We start from the raw sequence: 19,653 nt of genomic DNA on the forward strand, positions 1-19,653 counted from the left end.
TGCGTGTGCAAAGAACGGAACAAATCCATTTACTATATGAAACACGAGACAGTCGGAAGCAAAGGACAAAACTGGCTTTATTTTCAAAGACACAGACATTTTCACAGGCTAGGGCAGGAACTGTGTCTCCTGCTACTCTCAAAGGCAAGTTTTCCACACACAATAAACAAGCTTAAATTACGATAGAATCCACTCATAGGCAAGTATGTTTCCAGTGAATACAGACTGCAAGGAAACTAGGCTAATGGCCATAGATCTTTAAATGGGGACAACCTAGATAGCAATTGTGTTGGGTTAGAATCTGTGCGTCGTCCTAGCAAAGGCACTTCAAGGACTGATCCTATGCAAGCAGAGAGGATGATTTGTCCCAGTTTTAATTCCTTGTGGTTTATTTTTCAGCGCAGGAGAGACAGAGTCTGCCCCAAGGCCTGTGTTAAAACAGAATTTCTTGTGACAGTAAAAGGGCCAGGTGGGGGGGGGGGGTTGTTGGAGGAAGCGTGGCATGCAGGAGCCAGAGACTGGCACACCTGGAGAACAGTGCAAGAGGCAGGAGGAAGCAAAGGGGGAGGAGAAACGAGGTGGAGCTCATTCTGTCCACTCCTTCTTAATGGCCAAGTTCCACTCCCAGGTGAGATGGTCGTGCTTGTCGTCGTCGGTGAAGAAGGACTTGTTGCGGTAGTTTCCTCGAGCCATCATGCCTTTAGGTGCCTCCTCGAGAGGTGTAATGAATTCGTATTCCTCCGGCCGTGGCCCATAGCTGCCCACCATGAATGTCACTTTGTCCACTAGGAGAGAACAGCCCACAAGAAAGTCATCAGAGGCAGGGCACAAACACAGGCTGCTGAGAGACAGTTACACAAGCAGTTCAGCTTTGCTGCATCAGCCTGTAGTGAGGGAGTCCTGTGTACACTGCTGCTGCTCTGCAACCATGCACAGAAAATAGCCCAGAAACGATTTTAATGCCCTTTCCATAAACTAGGTTGCCTCCAAACTGGCAGTAGTTTGTGGGAGGGGTCCAAGGACATATCCAAACTTTAAGTTTATGCATTTACAGGTAATTTTGATCAAAGCCGTCTGTTGCCCTAACACAACAAATTCAGCTTTTTTAAAAAAAAAATGGAATGTTTGCAGTTTGGAAAGTGATGGGGAATACATGGGAAAGTGAGTGGGATTAGGTGAGCTGGAGTAGTAGAGGAGAACAGTATGCAGGGAGGTGGGAAGAAGCTTTGCTAAGGAAGAAAAAAAATAGCTAATTTTTACTTACCTTTCACCCCTGTCCGGTAAGTATGCTGCACATATTTCAAGCCAGATACAATTTCTCTATTTACCTGCAAGACAAAAGCATAATCATTCAAGCTTCTGCCGCCCCTTTTGCCTTGGTAATAAGACTCTGTTTTATTCCACGTTTCACTCCTTGTTTCCTCTTTGCTTGTGCCACGTTTTGCCATCCCTCACCCTTTTTGGCTGTTGGGAGATGGCATGGAGGAATAAAGCCCATCCTACTCAATTTCAGAGTGCCTCCTCATAAGAAGCTGCAAGAGGTGCTTGCCAATAATGAAACTCCTTTACATGAGAAGTTTACTCTAGGCCAGTGCAGGGATCAAGCTGAGAAACTGATAGCTTTTATTACATTTTAGAATGATAAATTTGGTGTATTTTTTTCAGATAAACTCACTCACATTTAGTAACGGGTTTGCAAATGCAATTTAATTATATGTCATCATATAAATTAACCAATTACTTGTTTTTTCAGATACCACACAAATCTATCCCCCCCACTTGATTTGCTGCTTTTCGATAGGCTGTTTAAGCAGTGCTTTAAAAAAATAAATGTTTAGGGGTACTCTCATTTTCCTACTCATATTGAAATACTGCCCTCAATGAGGCCAAACTTAGATACACAAAATGTTTAGGGGTATGCGTACCCCTGCGTCCCCCCAGAAAAAAGCACTGAGTTTAAGCCTTTCTCCAAGTGCACCTTCAAGTCAGTTTTGCACAAATGTAAAATTCTCTGTGAAGTACAACAATATCACAGTAATGAGATTTTAAAAAAAGGTGATTTTATGAAAGCGGTAAACACTGTAAAAAACTTTTCTGAAAAGACAACTATTGAAACATTTATATGTTGTACTTCTGGTGGGGAGCACCACTCTGGTTGATCTGCAACATTTACCATTCCAATAAAATACATTAAAGAATAACAATATAAACTAAATAAACAACCATATTTTTCGCTCTATAAGACGCACTTTTTTCCTCCAAAAAAGTAAGGGGAAATGTCTGTGCATCTTATGGAACGAATGTGTGGTCGATTGCTGGCTCCCTTTCTGGCCCCGCCCCCTTGCCCAGGCCTCCATTGTTGAATGTTCTGCAGACGGAGGCTGTTTGTTTCCCCAGCGACTGGCTGATCAGATTATCTGTCTAGAAACTGTAGAAACGGCTCCCTTTCCTTTCCTAAAGAAGCTTCAGAAGTGTGAGTTGAACCCCATAAAAACAGGATTTTTTCCCTTTGCAAAGTAAGCTCAACAACTTTGAGCTGATCCTCAAAAAAACGGGGCTTTCCCCCTTTCCTCCTCTAAAAACTAGGTGTGTCTTATGGTTAGGTGTGTCTTATGGAGCAAAAAATACGGTACCAGTCCCGGCAGTGGGGTTTAGGAATGCAAGAGCCTGCATTGTGGGAAGCCATTTTGGCCTGGTACAACCTACTGCTGTCTTTGCACAATATACCCTTTTAATTTAGCAGTGCCTTTACTATTTAGACTGTCAGGGTTTGAAACATGTGAACCTACAACCCAATACATAGGTTTGCATTGCACCAGGCATCACCAGGGGACAGAACCCAGCACTAGACACCCACAGAAAACACAAGTAGAAGAGTGACTCACTTTGAAGTGGATCTTGGCGCAATATTCAGATCCTTCCTTTATTACAAATGTCTGTTTCTTGAGAGCTTCAAGGTCCCCTGAGGTGGGTCAGGGAGAGAAGAGAGACACCCAGTTAATCTTGTGAAGAAGACAAGACACAAGAGAACACATTTACCCATAAACTGTTCTAACTATAGTATGTTGAAGGACTGTGGTACATGTGGACATTTAAACATCTGCCCTTCAAATATGCATCGATTTCACACAAGGTAAACTGGAGTATGTTTGATGAAGGCGTATACATGTTTTAAACAATGACCGCTCCCCGCCTAAAACAGGAAGCGCCCTTTGCTTGGAGCGGCTCCAACAGCATAGGCTTGGCTTTGCCTCCCTCAGGTGGAATACCTGGAGGTCTCCGCCTACCTCAGTCAGTTGTCCAATCTCACCTGGGGGAAGCGTTGCCAAGGAGACCAGGCCAGGCAGGGGAGGGATTACCTGCCCACACAATAGAGGGAGGATCTTACCTGGAATCCTCACTTGGCTCCAGAGCTTCTCCCACCCTACCCACCCTCAGTTAATGTCTTTTTTTGCAGGTTAACTTTTATTCACAGGTTTTGCAGGTTAACTTTTATTCACAGGTATGCGGGCGCTGCTACGTTAAGGTCGCTGTTAAAGGACCGGAAAGGAATTTCCCTGCATTAGCAGGTTTCGCCTTTCCCGTAGCAAAACGTCACAACTTTGGTGGTATCAGGCCTTGGGCGGAATCCTTTAGTCCATCTTCCTCTTTGCAGCGGCGATACCAGGGTCCCTGTTAAAGCGGTTTCTGAAGGGAGGCTTTGACCGTACGCTGAAAGGTCGTCATTGCTCTCCCCTGCGGCGGCGGCATAATGGGGGCGGCTATCTCTGCTTGAACATATGTTCTCCAGAGCCGGCCCATCCCCCCCACACACACACACACTGGATAACCCTGATGCTCCCTAGGTCCCCGGCTGGGGACTAGGGAGGGAGAACGCACAATGCCTGAGCCAAGGTCTACCCACATTTGAAATTTAATAAAGTTGTGGCCAATTTAATCCCATAGCACGTTGTCTTGAGTCGTTATTCCACATGACGGGGGGACCGTGCGGGATCTGGGGACTCCGCCTGTCCACGCAAATACATTAAAACTAAAAGAGCATTCTCCAAAGAATCCTGGGAGGAATTTGAAGAGGCACTGCGACATCTTTGATTGAGATCTTGAACATTCCCCTACACAGACAGTTGTTGAGGTTCCCTAAACAAAGAAAATTGCTATCCGAGTTGTTTACGTTGCATAGATAACAGTCTTAACATGCCTGCGATACCTATACTTTATGGTTGCGAATAGGGTTGTGGATGTATTCCTGAACCATAAATGTGCCTGTGTACTTGTGTGTTTGTGTATATGAGCACATTTTCTGTCAGTCCCATGAACTGGGGGGGGGGATAGGCACAACTCCTTGGGAGATTCTCTTGTGCAAAGAGCCACTGACACTGAGGGGGTTTGTGCAAGGGGTGAAGCTGTTGCTAGGTGGGTTTGAGAGGAGCCTAGGCGCTCGCACAAAACAGGCTGTATAATGTTGAGATAATCAAGAAACCGTTTGTGGTATTGCCTCCCCAGAGATTTCAGCTGAAAAGGAAGCATCCTAGCTCTGCCGAGCCCCAACTTCCTCTCTCAGATAAGAAGTCCATATAAGGCGAAGCGTGACTCTCTCACACTGGTGTGAAGCAGACTGCTGATTTAGTCTGCAAAAAGGACTGATGCTCTAGTCTGTGCCAGCAAAAAGGGCTTGGCAAGAACTATTCTGTGCACACTTCATAGGACTCTGGGAAAAGTTTCTATGACCCACTTACAGAGATGTGTCACTTTGTTGTTGTTTTTTAAGCATCCTCAAATTCTTTTGCTTTTTAAAAACAAACAAAAAAAAACAACCACTTAATGTGTCCAAAAGGAATAAGACACCTGGGATATCAGAATGCCCAGTTCAAGTCTCGCCTAACCTGCAAACTCACTAAGCAAGGGTGGGGAACCTCTGCCCCGTGGGCCAATCTTGCCCCCCCCCCCCAGGTTTCCAATTCAGCCCACGAAGCTGTTTTCCCCAATCAACACCCACCTGTCAACCAGCTGATGTCCCTTGTTGTATCAGCCCTCAACCATTTTTTTTTCTCTCCCTCCCCCACTCAAGACCTGAATTTTCTTTTTGCAGTGACAACAGAATGAAGACAAAATTAAGTAAGATACAGAATGGGAAGAAGGGTGCCATGACTGGTCAGCCCTCCCCAACTATCAGATCAATTGTTTGAAGGGGGGTAAGAGGGCAATAACCTAATAATCTGCATAAATCAGCTGAGGAGCAGCATGTCATGTGAGTGTGTCTGCAGGAATGTGAAAGTGCAGGGTGGTCACACTAAATACCAGTGTGTGATCCCTGGAGGGTTAGGAAAGGATGAATGTGGCCTAGGGGACCAAAAAAACAAAACAAAAAACCCCTAAACATTTTGTGAATCTATGAGCAGGAAAATGGGAGTACCCCTAAACATTTTTTTAAGAAAAAAAGCACTGGCCTTATGCTGTGAAAGGAAGAGAATTTCACCTACCAGTGAGGTCCATGGTAATTGGCCCTGGAGCACTGTTACAAACCAGGGTGAGCCGAGTGACAGTCACATTGGCAACTGTAGGGTCTGTGGGAACAGGAAAGGTAGGTAAGTCAGCGTTAAGGAAACAAGGTTCTTTGCCTTTGTTGCTCAAAGACTTCTACAGCATCAGTCACTGTAGAAAAGAGCCTTGGGCAGCAGCTAGTGCCCCCACGCCCACCCCCCATTCCTTCCTTAATTTTTGACCTAGCGCTCCGAACAACATCAGGCAGTTGGATCTAGCTACTCTTCCTTTATCACAATGACCCGTGGATAGCATTGCTCTGGGGCACTGTGAGACCCAGCTGTCCAGCATGACTTGGTATGCCCCCACCATAGCCAGGTAAGACCGGGGGGCTCACTAGCAGAGAAGGGTCCCCGCATGGAGGACACATTGCCCGGGGTTCCCTCGAACATGCATCCAGCGCTGCCCAAAATTCTCAGACAAAATCACTTTTTAAAAATGCTGGTTTTAATGCATGTGTTTGCTTTAAATGTAAGTTGCTTTGAGTTGCTGCTGCAAAAAAAAAAAAAAGAAACCCAACTAATAAATTAATAAATAATAATAATAATAATAATAATAATAATAATGGCGATAAAGGCATTCTAGGATTAGAAGCATGTGATGAAGTTATACACTTCATGCCGCAAAGTGTTATCTGCATGCTGAAATTCCCTCCTGCTCTTCTTTTTATGAGAGCGTATTCAATCGCATAACCGCACGATTCCTGTTCTTGCCAGCTTAAAAGTGCTACAGTCACGCTTGAGCACTGCCATTTGATTCTGCCGATTGTACAAACTGTTCCTCTCCTCCCCCCACTAGTAGATATGCTTAGGATTGCAGCCTAACAACCCTTCTGAGCACATACCTGGCTCCCTTCTCTGCTCGATGAGAACAATCCCACATCCCCACTTCCCAAAATAATTCTTGCAAGTCCCTCCCAATATGTTCAACCACACATTCGCGAAGGCCCCAACCAAGAGCAGCTAAGCATGAATTCACTCAGTTGGGTTTTACTGCGTACATGTTACAGGCAAGTACCGAATGCCTCCTAAAACTGTGGCATTGGAAGGGCTGATACACTGTGAAGCAGGTGCTGCAGGATCCCACCTAGAGCTATTAACCCTGACTGACAGCAGATCTCCAGGATCATGAGCAGAAAGCTGTGTTTACACTATACATTTAAAGCACATCCCACTCCCCCAAAGAAGGAATCTTGGGAGCTGTAGTTTAAGGGTGCTGGGAATCATAGCTCTCTGCAGGGTAAAACACAGGATTCTTCTCCCCCCCCCCCCCGGCTCTGTGCTTTAAAAGTATGGTGTGTACACAGCTGGAGTTTCTCTCAGCACCGCTAGGTATGATCCTTTTGGTCACAAGTGCTCATAACTCTGAGCCTTGAAACTAGGTATCCCTAGTCAAAGAGAGAATGTATCTGGATGCTGAAAACAGAACCCAAATCTTCCTGTAAGCAACCCGCACAAAATAGTATTATTTTTTATAGCAAACCAACATAATTTCTTTCCCCACATTTAAGATTTATTCACATTCTCTCATCCATAACAAAGCTAGTCTTGCTACATAATGCCAAATCAGCTCTTTCCCTATTCTGAAAGGTGTCCTGCTGCATCAGGGTTGGGGAACCTTCAGCCCACAGGCCAGTCTCCGCCTGCCAGGAGAATCCAATTTGGCCCAGCTGGCCATTTGCCCCAAACTCAACCTACCTGCCCAGCAGCTGATGTAACTGCTGACATCAAGTGATGAGCGGGAGCACAGGATTTAATCCTGCACCAGCTGCATCATCCTGGAACAGGAAGGTGAAGCCTAGGCAGCAGGATTTAATCTCCACTCATCAAATAATGAGAAATCAGAGCCATAACAGTGCAAGGTTGAGGACTTAAAAGCAAAGCGGAGGGGGGAGGGGGGGTTGAGACCCACAAAGGTTTTTGCAAGCCTCTAACCATTACCCTTTTAAGATCAGAGCAAACCAAATTTGACAATCATGTGACATCATAATGGCATCACATGACTGCCATGTGGGAAGCCCCTCCCACTATCAATTTTGGCCCATGAGGTCAGGCCTGTGGAGCGAAAAAGGTTCCCCACCCCTGTGCCACAGAACCAATCCCATTCCCACCTCTTGAGCCATACCTGCCACCACAGGTCCATCCCCCAGCAGGGACTTCTTGTACTTTGCAAGGCTCTCGTCGTCCTTGTCCAGCTCCTGCAGTTCCTGAAGCGTCTTCTGAGGTGGGGGCTTATAGTTCAATTTGCTATCTAGCTCATCATCATCATCTTCGACATGCACCTCGGGGTCTTTCTCAGTCATGGTCGTCTGGCCTCGGAAGAGGAAGCCGCCAGTGAGTGTAAAAGAACAACGCTGGTGGGGCTCCTAAGTCCTTAGCTGGGCTTCTGCTGCAATAAAGAGCAAAGGTACAGCCATCTAAATGCTTTTGTAAACACAAGTGTCACTGTCATTTTCCTGGTATTCAAAATTAAGATTCTGTTGCGTCTAGACGTTCAACAGCTGTACTGCAGTCAATTCTATACAAAGAGATGTGAACAGCAGCCTGACTGCTGGCGCCTGAACGCTGCTGGTCCTGTCAAACCAACAGGAGCCTACCTAGCAAAATATTATTTGTGCAGCATTTCCTAACCCCGGATATTCTGCACAGAAAGTATACAAACAGCACAAGGTGTCACTCCAGTCCCTGTCAGTTACCTCCAACCGTTAATATTACTGCCTCCTGTGAACTTATCTAATACTGTGATTAGCAACTGTAAAATATATGTAAAAGGTAAAGGTAAAGGTACCCCTGCCCGTACGGGCCAGTCTTGCCAGACTCTGGGGTTGTGCGCCCATCTCACTTAAGAGGCCAGGGGCCAGCGCTGTCTGGAGACACTTCCGGGTCACGTGGCCAGCGTGACATCGCTGCTCTGGCCAGAGCCAGAGCCGCACACGGAAACGCCGTTTACCTTCCCGCTGGTAAGCGGTCCCTATTTATCTACTTGCACCTGGAGGTGCTTTCGAACTGCTAGGTTGGCAGGCGCTGGGACCAAGCAGCGGGAGCGCACCCCGCCGCAGGGATTCGAACCGCCGACCTTTCGATCGGCAAGCCCTAGGCGCTGAGGCTTTAACCCACAGCGCCACCTGCGTCCCTAAAATATATGTATTATTTATTTATTTTTAAATAAACCAAACCAAGTCGCACTTGATTCTTTGGGCACCAAACAAAAAAAGTTATAAAATACAACCATCTGCTGACAGTCAGCATCTAGGCCAGGTTCTGAAGTAGTGAGCAAAGATTTTTTTTTCTACCTAGAGAGAAATCCACAGCCATGTAAGTCAGCTATTCTAATGGACAGCTCAACATATTTGAGCACATATAAAGCATATAATACATACACACATGCACATACACACAAACACACTTCCCTCTTCCTCTATCCAACTGGAATCAGAGAGAGCAATTAATGCAGAAACAGAACCTGGCACTGATTTATAGCACTTGGCATATTATGGTTTCTACACATTTCCATTAGTGGAACCTCAAAATAACCATTGCAACTTGTGAACACTGCTCAGTTTTGAGCAGGCGAGATTCCCCTGCACTTTTAGCATATTTTCAATCCAAGAATTTAGTTTCAAGGTGGCTGAAAACCTTGTTCCAGTTTTCAGATACACCTGGTTGCTGGGACTACCCACAGAGAATCAATGCAACAAGCCTGCAGCTCGCAATTTTGGGATTCTCTTCTGTGTTGCTCATTGAACTGATTTATAGGGCTGATCATTGCAACTGGATTCAAAACGTTTTTGACCTATATGCAAGGCTGGAACTGATTTAAGCAGAAAAATCTGCTAAGCGCACATAGCCTCATCCTCTTCTGAGTAACCAGACACCTCACACAGCTCCAGCAGCGACCCAGCAAACCCCACCAGGAGCCGCCTTTGCGGAACAAATGCCTTCACGGCACGCTGACACAGGAACAGCCCACCACACACAGCGTCTGAGCAACACAGCAACTGAGATCCACTGCAGCCTTGATCAATTCTGCTACAATCAAAATCAATCAAATATGCCATGCAGCAAATTATAGGGCTTTGCCTCAGTTAAGGACAGGCTAGAGATGGCGTTCAGAAAGAAAAGCAAGGAATGAGGGGAAAATACCTGGATGGAGCTCATAGCACAAGCTTTTAAAAAAATTAAATGAAGAATGCCGATGAATCCAGCTGCAAATATCTTGTAGTTTCTTGACTGCACAACAGTTAAAATAGCTGTTGTCTGCGCTATGACCAGGTCCCTTTCCTGTGCAAGAAGGAAGCATGTGGTTTGTTCCTATGACAACACATGCCCTGGCTGCAGACTCCTACTAGCAGCAGCAGCAGCCGTTAAGCATTGAAACTTCTCCAAAAGAGGAGGAAGTAAGAAAGGCTGAAATCAGCACGCTGCATTCTCAGCAGCGGCTGAAACTGGCACTCCCTTTGCAATGCCAGAAGAACACGTCTCCTCTTGTGGTTTGAGGTCAAGAGGCAAAGACAGAGGAAGGAACAGCGAGAGGGTTAATGAGTACCCAAGATGGGCAGATCTGGAACACCTCTGTGATGGACAGCACAAGAGAGGGAAGGGGGCAGAGGAAAGAAGCACAGGGTAGAGTGGTAAATTTTGAAGTGCAGGAGCTCACCATGACAGCTGCCACAGCCCCACCTCCAAAATGCAGGAAATATAGATAGATAAATAGGTTACATATTATATACCCACCCTCACACAAATGCAGGGCCATGAGCAGAAGTGCCTAGAATAAAACCCGGTTTCTCGGGATGCAAAATCAGTGCTGCTTACTTATAACTACGTAGGTTCAACTCGTAAAGCACACTGAGCTTTAACAACGGATCCTCAGCCAGCTGAAATGAACCCAGTGAACTGAATGGATGATTTGAACCAAGGTCTCCCTAATTCTAATCTAATAGCTACATCACACTAGCCATGCCTTCTGAAACTGTATTAACGGCATGTTGGTGAGTAGAATAGGATCTGATCTTGAAAGAGACACAATCCTACACAGTCCTTTGATTGTATAATAAATGCAGGGCTTTTAAACCATTTGTAGCTCACACTCCAGCTATCTATCCAGATTGCATATCAATCCCAGAGAGATTACATTTGATGTAGGTAGATGGGAACTGTTCTATACTGTAAGATCATTGGTCCACCTAGCTTAGTACTGTCTACACAGACTGGCAGCTGTCTCTTTGTGGCTCAGTTCCACTCCACATGCCCTTTTCAGTGCTCTTTTAATAGTTTCTGCTTGCAAGTTTTGGGGTGGTCATATTGCTTCGTCATTCATCAGTGCATGCCCTGTAACATCTGAATGAAATCCTGTGACTTTTAATACCAGAAATGTTCTGGATTTTGGTTTTTTGTCCCATTTTGTTGCATCACAGTGCAAGAGTGCCCTCCAGGTGGGAAGACTGCTATAATACTGCGTGGACAGTCCAGTAGGAATCCAACATAAATACTTTATTATTGCATCAATGACATGTTGTAAAATTGCCATGATTTTGTCATTTTTCTTCTGTTGCTTTTATCTAAATCATTGGACTGTAATTATTATTTTTTAATAATCCATGAAAGGCCTCCATTCTGCCCCATCCAAACCCCTTCTAGTATGGTAGGCTGGGAGCTTAGAATGCTCAGTTACCTCCCATGTGCTGTGTCCAAAAAGACGGGAACTAAGTCTTCCCTAGCGATATGGAACCTGCGCCCCTCCTGATGTTGTTGAACAACAACAGCCATCCCACTGGCTCCCCAGTCTGAACTGCACACACTGTGCCTATGTACACACACTATACCTTTAAACTGCATTCAAAGCACATTCTTTTTCTCAAAGAATTCTGGGCACTGTAGTTTGCTAAGGAATGATGGGAAATGCGCTACTGAGAGGCATAAACTACAATTTCCAGAATCCTCTGAGAGAAAGAATGTGCTTTTAAGGTATATAGTGTGTATACCTGTGGCTTTTAAAATTACATGTGATAAATACATCATTCCTAACCAGACTTTTTTAATCCAAAAAAGGAGAGGTGCCAAATATACTTAGCCAGCAGCAAAACAAGACTGCATGTGCTACCAGGAAGACAGAGATAAGAGTAGTTTATAAGCTTCGTTCAGACAAATAAGCTGCAATGTGGTGGACAACAGAAATTGAAATCTTGCTGAGGCTGTTCTTTGTGGGCAAGCCATGTGCCGCCTCTCAGCTTTGCAATGCAAATAATTCCACCACATCACCACAAGCTTCCAAAAAAAACCAGTCTGCTGTACCATGATGCCCAAGCCCAGTGGCCACACACAGCTTCCCACGTGGACCTCAAGCAGTTCTGGATGTCAAGAGGCAGCTGCTTAAATGCAAATCAAACCTTGAGATATATTTGCATGAATGGGAATGCAGAACTATCAAACTATAAGACTACAGTAAATTGCACGTAGCAAAGGCACATTTCCATCAAATAAAGAAGCAGTAACCACACACACAAAAAGAAAAAGTGTACACAATGATGCCATCAGGGCAGGACTTTGGGGCAGAAGTCCAGGGCCCCAGTCGTCAGAAGGTGCAGCAGGCCTGCCATACCACACCTTCAAGTAATACACTTTGTCATCTACAAGGGCCACTGACTCCAGAGTCTAAGATTACATAACTGCATCACTTGAGCATTCAAAGATGCACCAAAATATGGGTACTCAAATTACTATGTAATGCAGAGAATATAGCTATGATGAGTTGCAATGCATTCTATAAATCAGTATAAATCAGCCCTTCCCAGTTCAGAAATGCATGTGCCCAAAAGCACCGAAACAAAAGGCCACACACACACACCAAGAGAAACATCTGCTTGAAAGAAGAAGTGAGAGAGAAAGAAGAGAAGGTTAAATGCAGAAGCTCAATAGATAGACTTCAGCAAAGGGGTGCATTAGAGAGATGAAAAGGGAGAAAAGGAGAGTGAAGACACACCAGGCACTCCCTCCGTAAGTGCTCCTTGTACAAGTCGGGTTTGCTTCTCTGTGCCTTTTCCTGGGAAGCAGTTTATCACAGCCCTCTCCAATTCACGGAGACTGGCAATTGCAGCGCCTCTTGTTCAATCTCTCAACCACCTCCGCTCCTATTTTTAAACATGTAATAATACAGGGATGCAACAAGAAGTGAAATGGGGACCACAACCTCTTACAAAAATAAAAATAAAAATAGAGGGGGGATTAAGTGCCTCGCCCCAAAGACAGCACTGCTGTCTGCTCTTGCTACATACAGGAAAAAGCCAGGTGTAATCTACCGTATCTCCACTCAATAACACAAATTTCTACATCTCCATGGTGGGACCTGGACAAAGCATGGCTTGAAGGTGGACTCTACATCCGTGACACTCATCCATATTGCTATACTTTCCCCCACTAACTCCAGAGCTTGGTCCCAGAGATTGTGCATTGTTATGTCTATGGCAGATCCATCTAGACTAGGATTCCTCTGGACCAAGCCTGGAATAGTCCACCCCAGGACTTAAGAGAGAATTCTGTATGCAACTGTGAAAAAGGAAAGGACCATAAAATAACCATCTTCTTTTAATAACCCATAGCCTCAGTCCAGCTGCTTATTTCTAAGAGACCCACGCCTCTGAACTCAACATGTGTATCAGTCACTTAGCCTAGCAATGAAACCACCCACAGGAGCCTTCGAAAAATCTTTTAACTGGTTGCATGGTAAAGCCAGCTTGGGGCAGGAGTCCAGCACCAGACGAAACTCATTTCCATTTTTGAATTCTGTAGGAAAATAGATGGCCTGCCCTCAAAAAGGTTCCCCGCACCAAACTGCTCTCCAACAAATTTACATATGCATTTAGTATGACAAGTGAGAAATGACAAGTGAGATTCCTTTTCCCACCATTACTGAACTTTAAGGTCGAGGCAGTTTAATTACATAACACAATTACATAACACTTACTAGTAAGAGGGCAATACAGTCGTACCTTGGATCCCGAACGCCCTGGAACTCGGAAGTGATTGTTCCAGTTTGTGAACGTTCTTTTGGAACCCAAACGTCCGACGGGACTTCTGCGGCTTCTGATTGGCTGCAGAAAGCTCCTGCGGCCAACCAGAAGCCACGATTTGGTTTTCAAACATTTTGGAAGTCGAACGGGCTTCCATAAGGGATTCCGTTTGACTTCCAAGGTACGACTGTACACTGAAAAGCTCTTGTTTTCTCCCTAGCTAGATTTCCTCCTTTGACTATGAGCTCCTTTAAGAGTGTGTGGGTCAGATGCTGCCCTTCCCCGTGCACCTTGGTTTGCCTGTCTGCAGGGGGATGGGACTGTACATGCGCAACACTGTCATAATCTAATGAATGGAATATTAAACTTGAATCATGGGATATCTGGGGTCAAATCCTTAGTCATGAGTGTAAGATGTGATCCTGGGCAACTTACTCTTGTCATGGTTGCAGTTCCCTTTTTGCAGAGCTGCTAACTGCACCTCTTACCAGAAGATGCTACTGATAAATGTTTTTTCCTAATCTCAGTTCTTGTTGAAGTTCACCGGGAAGTCAATGCCAAGATCAGATTAACTGCATTTATTTATATTTTTAAGGGAAACTGCTGCTTCTGACTGCAGTATTCCGGCAGACTCTGCACGTGTGGCAACCCTACTAGTTCGATACCCTTCTGGGCAAGCACTACAATTGGAAGTATGCCTGTGTGTAAAATACTAACATTGATCTCTCTCAGAGGCTTGATGTGCAAGCAGAAAACAAAGCCTGGAAAGCCTTTTTAATGTGCTGCATTGCACACTGTGACAGAGCTTTTGTGAATCAGGTTCTTCACAGGCCATGGCGGAATCATGACTTGATTGAATAATGTTAGTTTCAGCCACATTGTGTGGGGAGGGTTACAGACCATGACAACAAACAACAAGAAAGAATTAAAGCATTGCATACTATGAATATATTTAAATCAGTGTTACTCCAGTCTAACTAGCTAAACCATCCTAGTGAATGTAGTCTGGTATAGATGCTAAGAATTTCTTGTTAGAGCACAAACACCCTGGGCACCTTTACAGAACTACAGCTCCCATGAGTCTAGGGAGAAGGGGGTGACTATCAAACCACTTCCGCTGTGAAATAAATGAATACATCAAAAAATGAAAAGCACTAAATACCAAATATCACATCATGAAAACCCAAACAATTCACAGAAGAAACCCAGTTTCAAAGAATGAATATGCTTTCATAGCAGTACCATATTTTTCGCCCTATAGGACACAGTTTTTCCCCTCCAAAAATGAAGGGGAAATGTGTGTGCGTCCTATGGGGCGAATGCAGGTTTTTGCTGAAGCCTGGAGAGCGAGAGGCGTCGGTGCGCACCGACCCCTCTCACTCTCCAGGCTTCAGGCAGCTATCCGCAAGCCTTGCAAGCCCAGCGGGAGTTCCCGCGGGCTCGCAAGGCTTGCGGGCAGCAGCCTGCAGCCCGAAGCACGGGGCACCCTCCGGAGGACGCCCCGTGCTTTGCACAGGTGTTCCCCAAGCCTTGCGCGCCCGGGGGGAGTTCCCGCGAGCTCGCAAGGCTTGCAGGCAGCAGCCTGCAGCCCGAAGCACTGGGCGCCCTCTGGAGGACACCCCGTGCTTCGCGCAGGTGTCCGCAAGCCTTGCGAGCCTGGCAGGAGTTGCCGCCAGGCTCGCAAGGCTTGCGGATAGCAGCCTGTTCTGGGGGCTGGGGTCGGGGGAAGCTCGGGTGGGGAAATAATTTTTTTTTATTCATTTCGCCAAAAAAACCCGAGGTGTGTCCTATGGGCCAGTGCACCCTATAGGGCGAAAAATACGGTATATGGTCTGCAAGAATTAATACTGTGTCAGATAATTTGGGTACATATTTGGTTGATTTGTAGGTACCTGAAAGTCCCAATTCAGTTAATTGCTTCTTTCAGGCACCACCAGCTATAGAAGCAGGAAGTATTAGTTCAATATACCAGTATGGGTTGACAAATCAGCTCAGGAACAGCAATTTCCAGATTCAGCATACTCAAATTACCCTACTACATTTACTCTGTTCCTTCAGCTCCACCTCAACTAGGAGTTACAGTAAGAAGACAAATGGTTTCTTTCCAAACAGCACTGCTGTGGCACATGATGACCATCTACTAACATGAATTTGGACTGCCGACACCTCAATAGAACAGGAAAGACTTTCTAGTGGAAAGAGGAATGAAGGGGATGATGCACAGCATAGCATAGATTCCAAAGGTCCATTGCACATCAGAGAAGATTAAAAACAGCAACAGTCTAAAGAAAGCAGGTAGAGCCCAGATAGTCTCAGGAGAAGAATAGAAACCTGGGGCTAACAAACAGTGCTTTTAATGTGGGACGTTGCAAAAATATATGTACAGGCCACAAACATGGGCTCATGTAGCTTAGAGGGCTTCTGTAGAAAGGATCCATGTAGTTTACTGTCTGCCTTCTCTTTTTCTGACAAAAATGGCCTTTAAAAAAACCAAAGCAAGCAAACATAAAGATTGCTCCCTCCCTCCCTGTCTGCTTGCCTCACCAGTTATTTCACTCTCTGTATCTACTGCCCATCTCCTATAGCTCTTCTTTGTTGACACCCTAGATTTCAAATTGTTTCCATAGTACCGCAGGACTTCAGCATTTCCAGAGAAGAAACAAAAGCATTAGAATTCCTGGGCTGTTGCTATAAAAAGCAAGCACCAGTTTTAAGAGCAGGAAGAAGGTTTAAGCGATCACTACGAGTAGCAATTTCTCAGAAGGAAGGAAATTTCTGTACTCCCTTAAGTCAGATATCCAAATTAAAGAAGCAGCACTGGGGCACAACAAAACTGGTACAAAAAGTCCTCTTACTCTTTTCTTTGTTGTATAATTGGTTGTTCTATGGGCAAAGAAGTAGGTCCCTGCTGTGCTGCTGTACCCCTTTGCTATTTCATTTGTCAGTTGTAAGTATCCATAAGGCAATTACTGCATTCATCCTAAAAGCATAGCAGCTGAAGTAAGTACAGCTACCCACCACACCCCATTTTACAGGTGGAGTAAGTGTATCAGAAAGGGCAGGTGCAAACACAGCATGAAGAGTTTTCTCAGTCTCTAATAACTTCCATCCCCTTGTTCTACATACTCACAGTTGCTAACATAGAGACTTAAATTTCCAATTTATCCAAACCCTTATATTAAATAGGATTGCCAAGGCTATTTGTTTGCTTCCTGGTGGGGATCTGGGGCCTTTTAACAGCTGCAATTCAGGAGGTAAAGCCTTTCTTTACATGCAGATAGAGAGGGATAGAGGAGGCTTCACTTGCTGGATTTCTGCCTGTCGTGCAGTTGGTAAAGGCAAAGCAGAGAAAAGACCTATCATGGTGGAAATACACTTTTGCTGCTTTCACCACCCTGACTGTGACCACAAAAGATGGCAGAAAGGAAGAGGTAATCTTGAAAATGCAATCTTTTCACATAAGACAGTTGCCTTGAGGTGGTTTCCAGTTATCCTAGCATAATCCGCTGTTCTATGAATGGGGTAAGAGCCAGGCTGTAGGTCCAGCAAATCAACAGATTATATGTAAGGTGGGATAGGATAGGGGGCATCCTATGCAAACCAACTTTAGCAGAAAGTAGAGCATAAAGTGACTTAATCTTCCAATCCAGAGGCTCTGAGGTTACCCCAGCTCACTAAACGGCAGGAGGAAGAGCCTTCTTTGATCAGCAGTAGTTTTGCTAATTTTAAAGGGGAAGGGGTATTACCATAAGGAAAGCAAACAGGGTTTAGGAGCTCAGTCTTTCTGCGACTCAATAAGTGGTGATTTCTGTGTGGAAGTTCGTACCTTCTGCAGGCCATGTATTAAGCAAGGAGGAGGTCGTGTGCAGAAACTAGCAATGCACTGGGAACAGGATGAGCCAAATTAATTATCTGAGACCAGCTAATGGTTCTGAACTATGGCAATTCAGACCCAATAAGGGTACCAACAGGGAAATTTTTGGACCCATCTGGAGCTAAGACACTGGCTGGTGGGCACATGTTTTCCATGCTTGGTTTGGAGAGAACCCTTGACTTGATTATTTGCAAAGGGTTGCACATCTTAGGAGTTTCAGAGCTCATTGAAGGTGATTGAAAGCAACAAGAGCATATTTCTCTGTTGTTCAGTGTGCACTGGTTGCCAATTTGATTTCTGTAAACAATTCAAAATGCTACTTGTTATCTATAAAGCCCTAAATGGGCATTAAGGTAAAGGTAAAGGTACCCCTGCCCGTACGGGCCAGCCTTGACAGACTCTGGGGTTGTGCGCCCATCTCACTTAAGAGGCCAGGGGCCAGCGCTGTCCGGAGACACTTCCAGGTCACGTGGCCAGCGTGACATCGCTGCTCTGGCGAGCCAGAGCCGCACACGGAAACGCCGTTTACCTTCCCGCTGGTAAGCGGTCCCTATTTATCTACTTGCACCCGGAGGTGCTTTCGAACTGCTAGGTTGGCAGGCGCTGGGACCGAGCAGCGGGAGCGCACCCCGCCGCAGGGATTCGAACCGCCGACCTTTCGATCGGCAAGCCCTAGGCGCTGAGGCTTTAACCCACAGCGCCACCTGCGTCCCATAAATGGGCATTAGGACCAGGTTATTTGGCACATGTTCTATTGCCTTTAGGGGACTCATCCAGATAAGAAGATAGGGCCTTTTCAGCTGAGGCACCCCATGATGAAACTCATTCACTCCTCTCCCAAGATCTTGTTGGCCTTTGGGGTTTTTTTAATTAAAAAAACTTGTTTAGTCTTTAGTTTAGACTACTTCCATACTCTCATTGGGGGCCCAATCTAGCTAGAGGAAAGATTAATGATTTTTTAATCTAAGTACATGTATTTCTAATCAAAGAATAAAGCTATATGCTGTCTTTCCTGCCTATGCAATCGTAACCTCTGTGTTTTAGTATGGAGTAAGGAACACAGAAAGAACCCTAGGAAAGATTTTCTCAGTGAGCGTAGAACCCATACACCTGTTCTTGTGGAACTGAACAGGCTCAAAACTTCCCTTGTTGCTTCCAGACGACCTGTTTATTGATAAGGCATCCTGATCAGTTTGCAAGAAGACAACATTGGCTACCTAATGAGCAAACTTTCCAACCTGTTTCCAGGGAGGTTAAGTCAAAGCAAAATGTTACCCGACTTTCCCACCCTTTTCCTACTGGCCTTTTGCGGAAGTAGGTTTTGTTGTGCAAGATCTTCCAACCCACTATCAATGTGCAACCTCAATTTGCCAGTAACTGAATCCCACCCCCCAAAAATTGCCTGTCTGGAAGCCCCAACCTGACTAAAACTCAACACCATTAAAAAAAAAAAAAAAGACACAGACACAGACACCCTTATTCTTTGCAGCAGCAACTTTCTGAATTCACACAGGAAGCCCGTTGGAGGAAGAAGCAAGTCAAGCAGCGACTCTCTCCTTTCCTTAACGAGTCCCTGAGCCGCTGGGCCCCGCGCTCCTTAAAATATGCAGCGACCCAAATCTAAAAATAATGAAATGAGCATCCAGGCCTCCAGAGTTCATGTGAATGACGGGCGAGCTCTGGCACAGGAAGTGGGGTGGAATTTTCCACGGAGAAATGCACCAAGGCGAGAAACGTCCCTCGGCCTCGCCTGCCCAAACTCGGCCACCCCCGGGCAGGTTTCCCGAAGGGGCAGAATCCGGAGGGGCGCTTCCCGCCACGTTTCCCAAGCGGACCACTTCTTCCGCCCCCGGGATACGGCCTGCGCGCCCTGCTGCATTGCAGAGCAAGGCGCGCTTCTTCCCCTTTTGGCGCGGGAGCCGCGCTCCGCTCTCCCGGCCGCCTTTTCCCGGTTGTGGATTAAGTCTCCCGGAGGAGGCTGGGAGCGCGGGCAAAGCCAGCGGGTGGGTGGGTGTCCCTCCGCCCGCCCCCCTGCCAGAAGGCGGACTCACGTACCGGCGGCGGCGAGGGGCGTCTCTGTCCGGAGCTCTGCGCTCAGCTTCGAGCTTGGGCAGTTTAAAAAAGCAGGAAGGAAGTCGGTGAAAAAATAAGAATTTTTTTTTTAAAAAAAACCCCGACTCTTAGAGGAAGCCCCGGGCTGCGGTGTCGCTGCTTTTCCTGCCGTGCACGA

The 19,653-nt window shown here is 45.8% G+C and overlaps 1 protein-coding gene across 4 annotated transcripts; it reads right to left on the minus strand.

The window, feature by feature from the left end:
• Nucleotides 1-59: 59 nt before the first annotated feature.
• Nucleotides 60-19,647, minus strand: ARHGDIB (Rho GDP dissociation inhibitor beta). Of its 4 annotated transcripts, none has more exons than XM_079992061.1 (6): nt 19,479-19,647; nt 7,666-7,926; nt 5,481-5,564; nt 2,886-2,962; nt 1,265-1,328; nt 60-785 (listed from the first exon to the last, which is right to left on the minus strand). In XM_079992061.1, the coding sequence occupies exons 2-6, from the start codon at nt 7,841-7,843 to the stop codon at nt 586-588; spliced, it is 603 nt and encodes a 200-aa protein (XP_079848187.1). In that variant the 5' UTR covers nt 7,844-7,926; nt 19,479-19,647; the 3' UTR covers nt 60-585. The 4 variants fall into 4 exon arrangements, with proteins under 4 accessions (XP_079848187.1, XP_079848185.1, XP_079848188.1 ...); XM_079992059.1 differs by having other exon boundaries at nt 7,666-7,929; nt 19,479-19,646; XM_079992062.1 differs by lacking the exon at nt 19,479-19,647 and adding an exon at nt 9,684-9,884.
• Between the last annotated feature and the right edge of the window lie 6 nt (nt 19,648-19,653).

Source organism: Podarcis cretensis (assembly GCF_951804945.1).
Source record: "Podarcis cretensis genome assembly, chromosome: 10".
Taxonomy (NCBI): Eukaryota; Metazoa; Chordata; class Lepidosauria; order Squamata; family Lacertidae; genus Podarcis; species Podarcis cretensis.

Excerpts from the sequence above, each read along its gene's own strand:
- ARHGDIB (XM_079992061.1), bottom strand. The coding sequence starts at position 7,843 with ATGACTGAGAAAGACCCCGAGGTGCATGTCGAAGATGATGATGATGAG. Across the intron at positions 5,565-7,665 it reads GGATGGACCTGTGGTGGCAG|ACCCTACAGTTGCCAATGTG; the intron begins GTATGGCTCAAG and ends CTGTTCCCACAG. Across the intron at positions 1,329-2,885 it reads GCGCCAAGATCCACTTCAAA|GTAAATAGAGAAATTGTATC; the intron begins GTGAGTCACTCT and ends TTTGTCTTGCAG.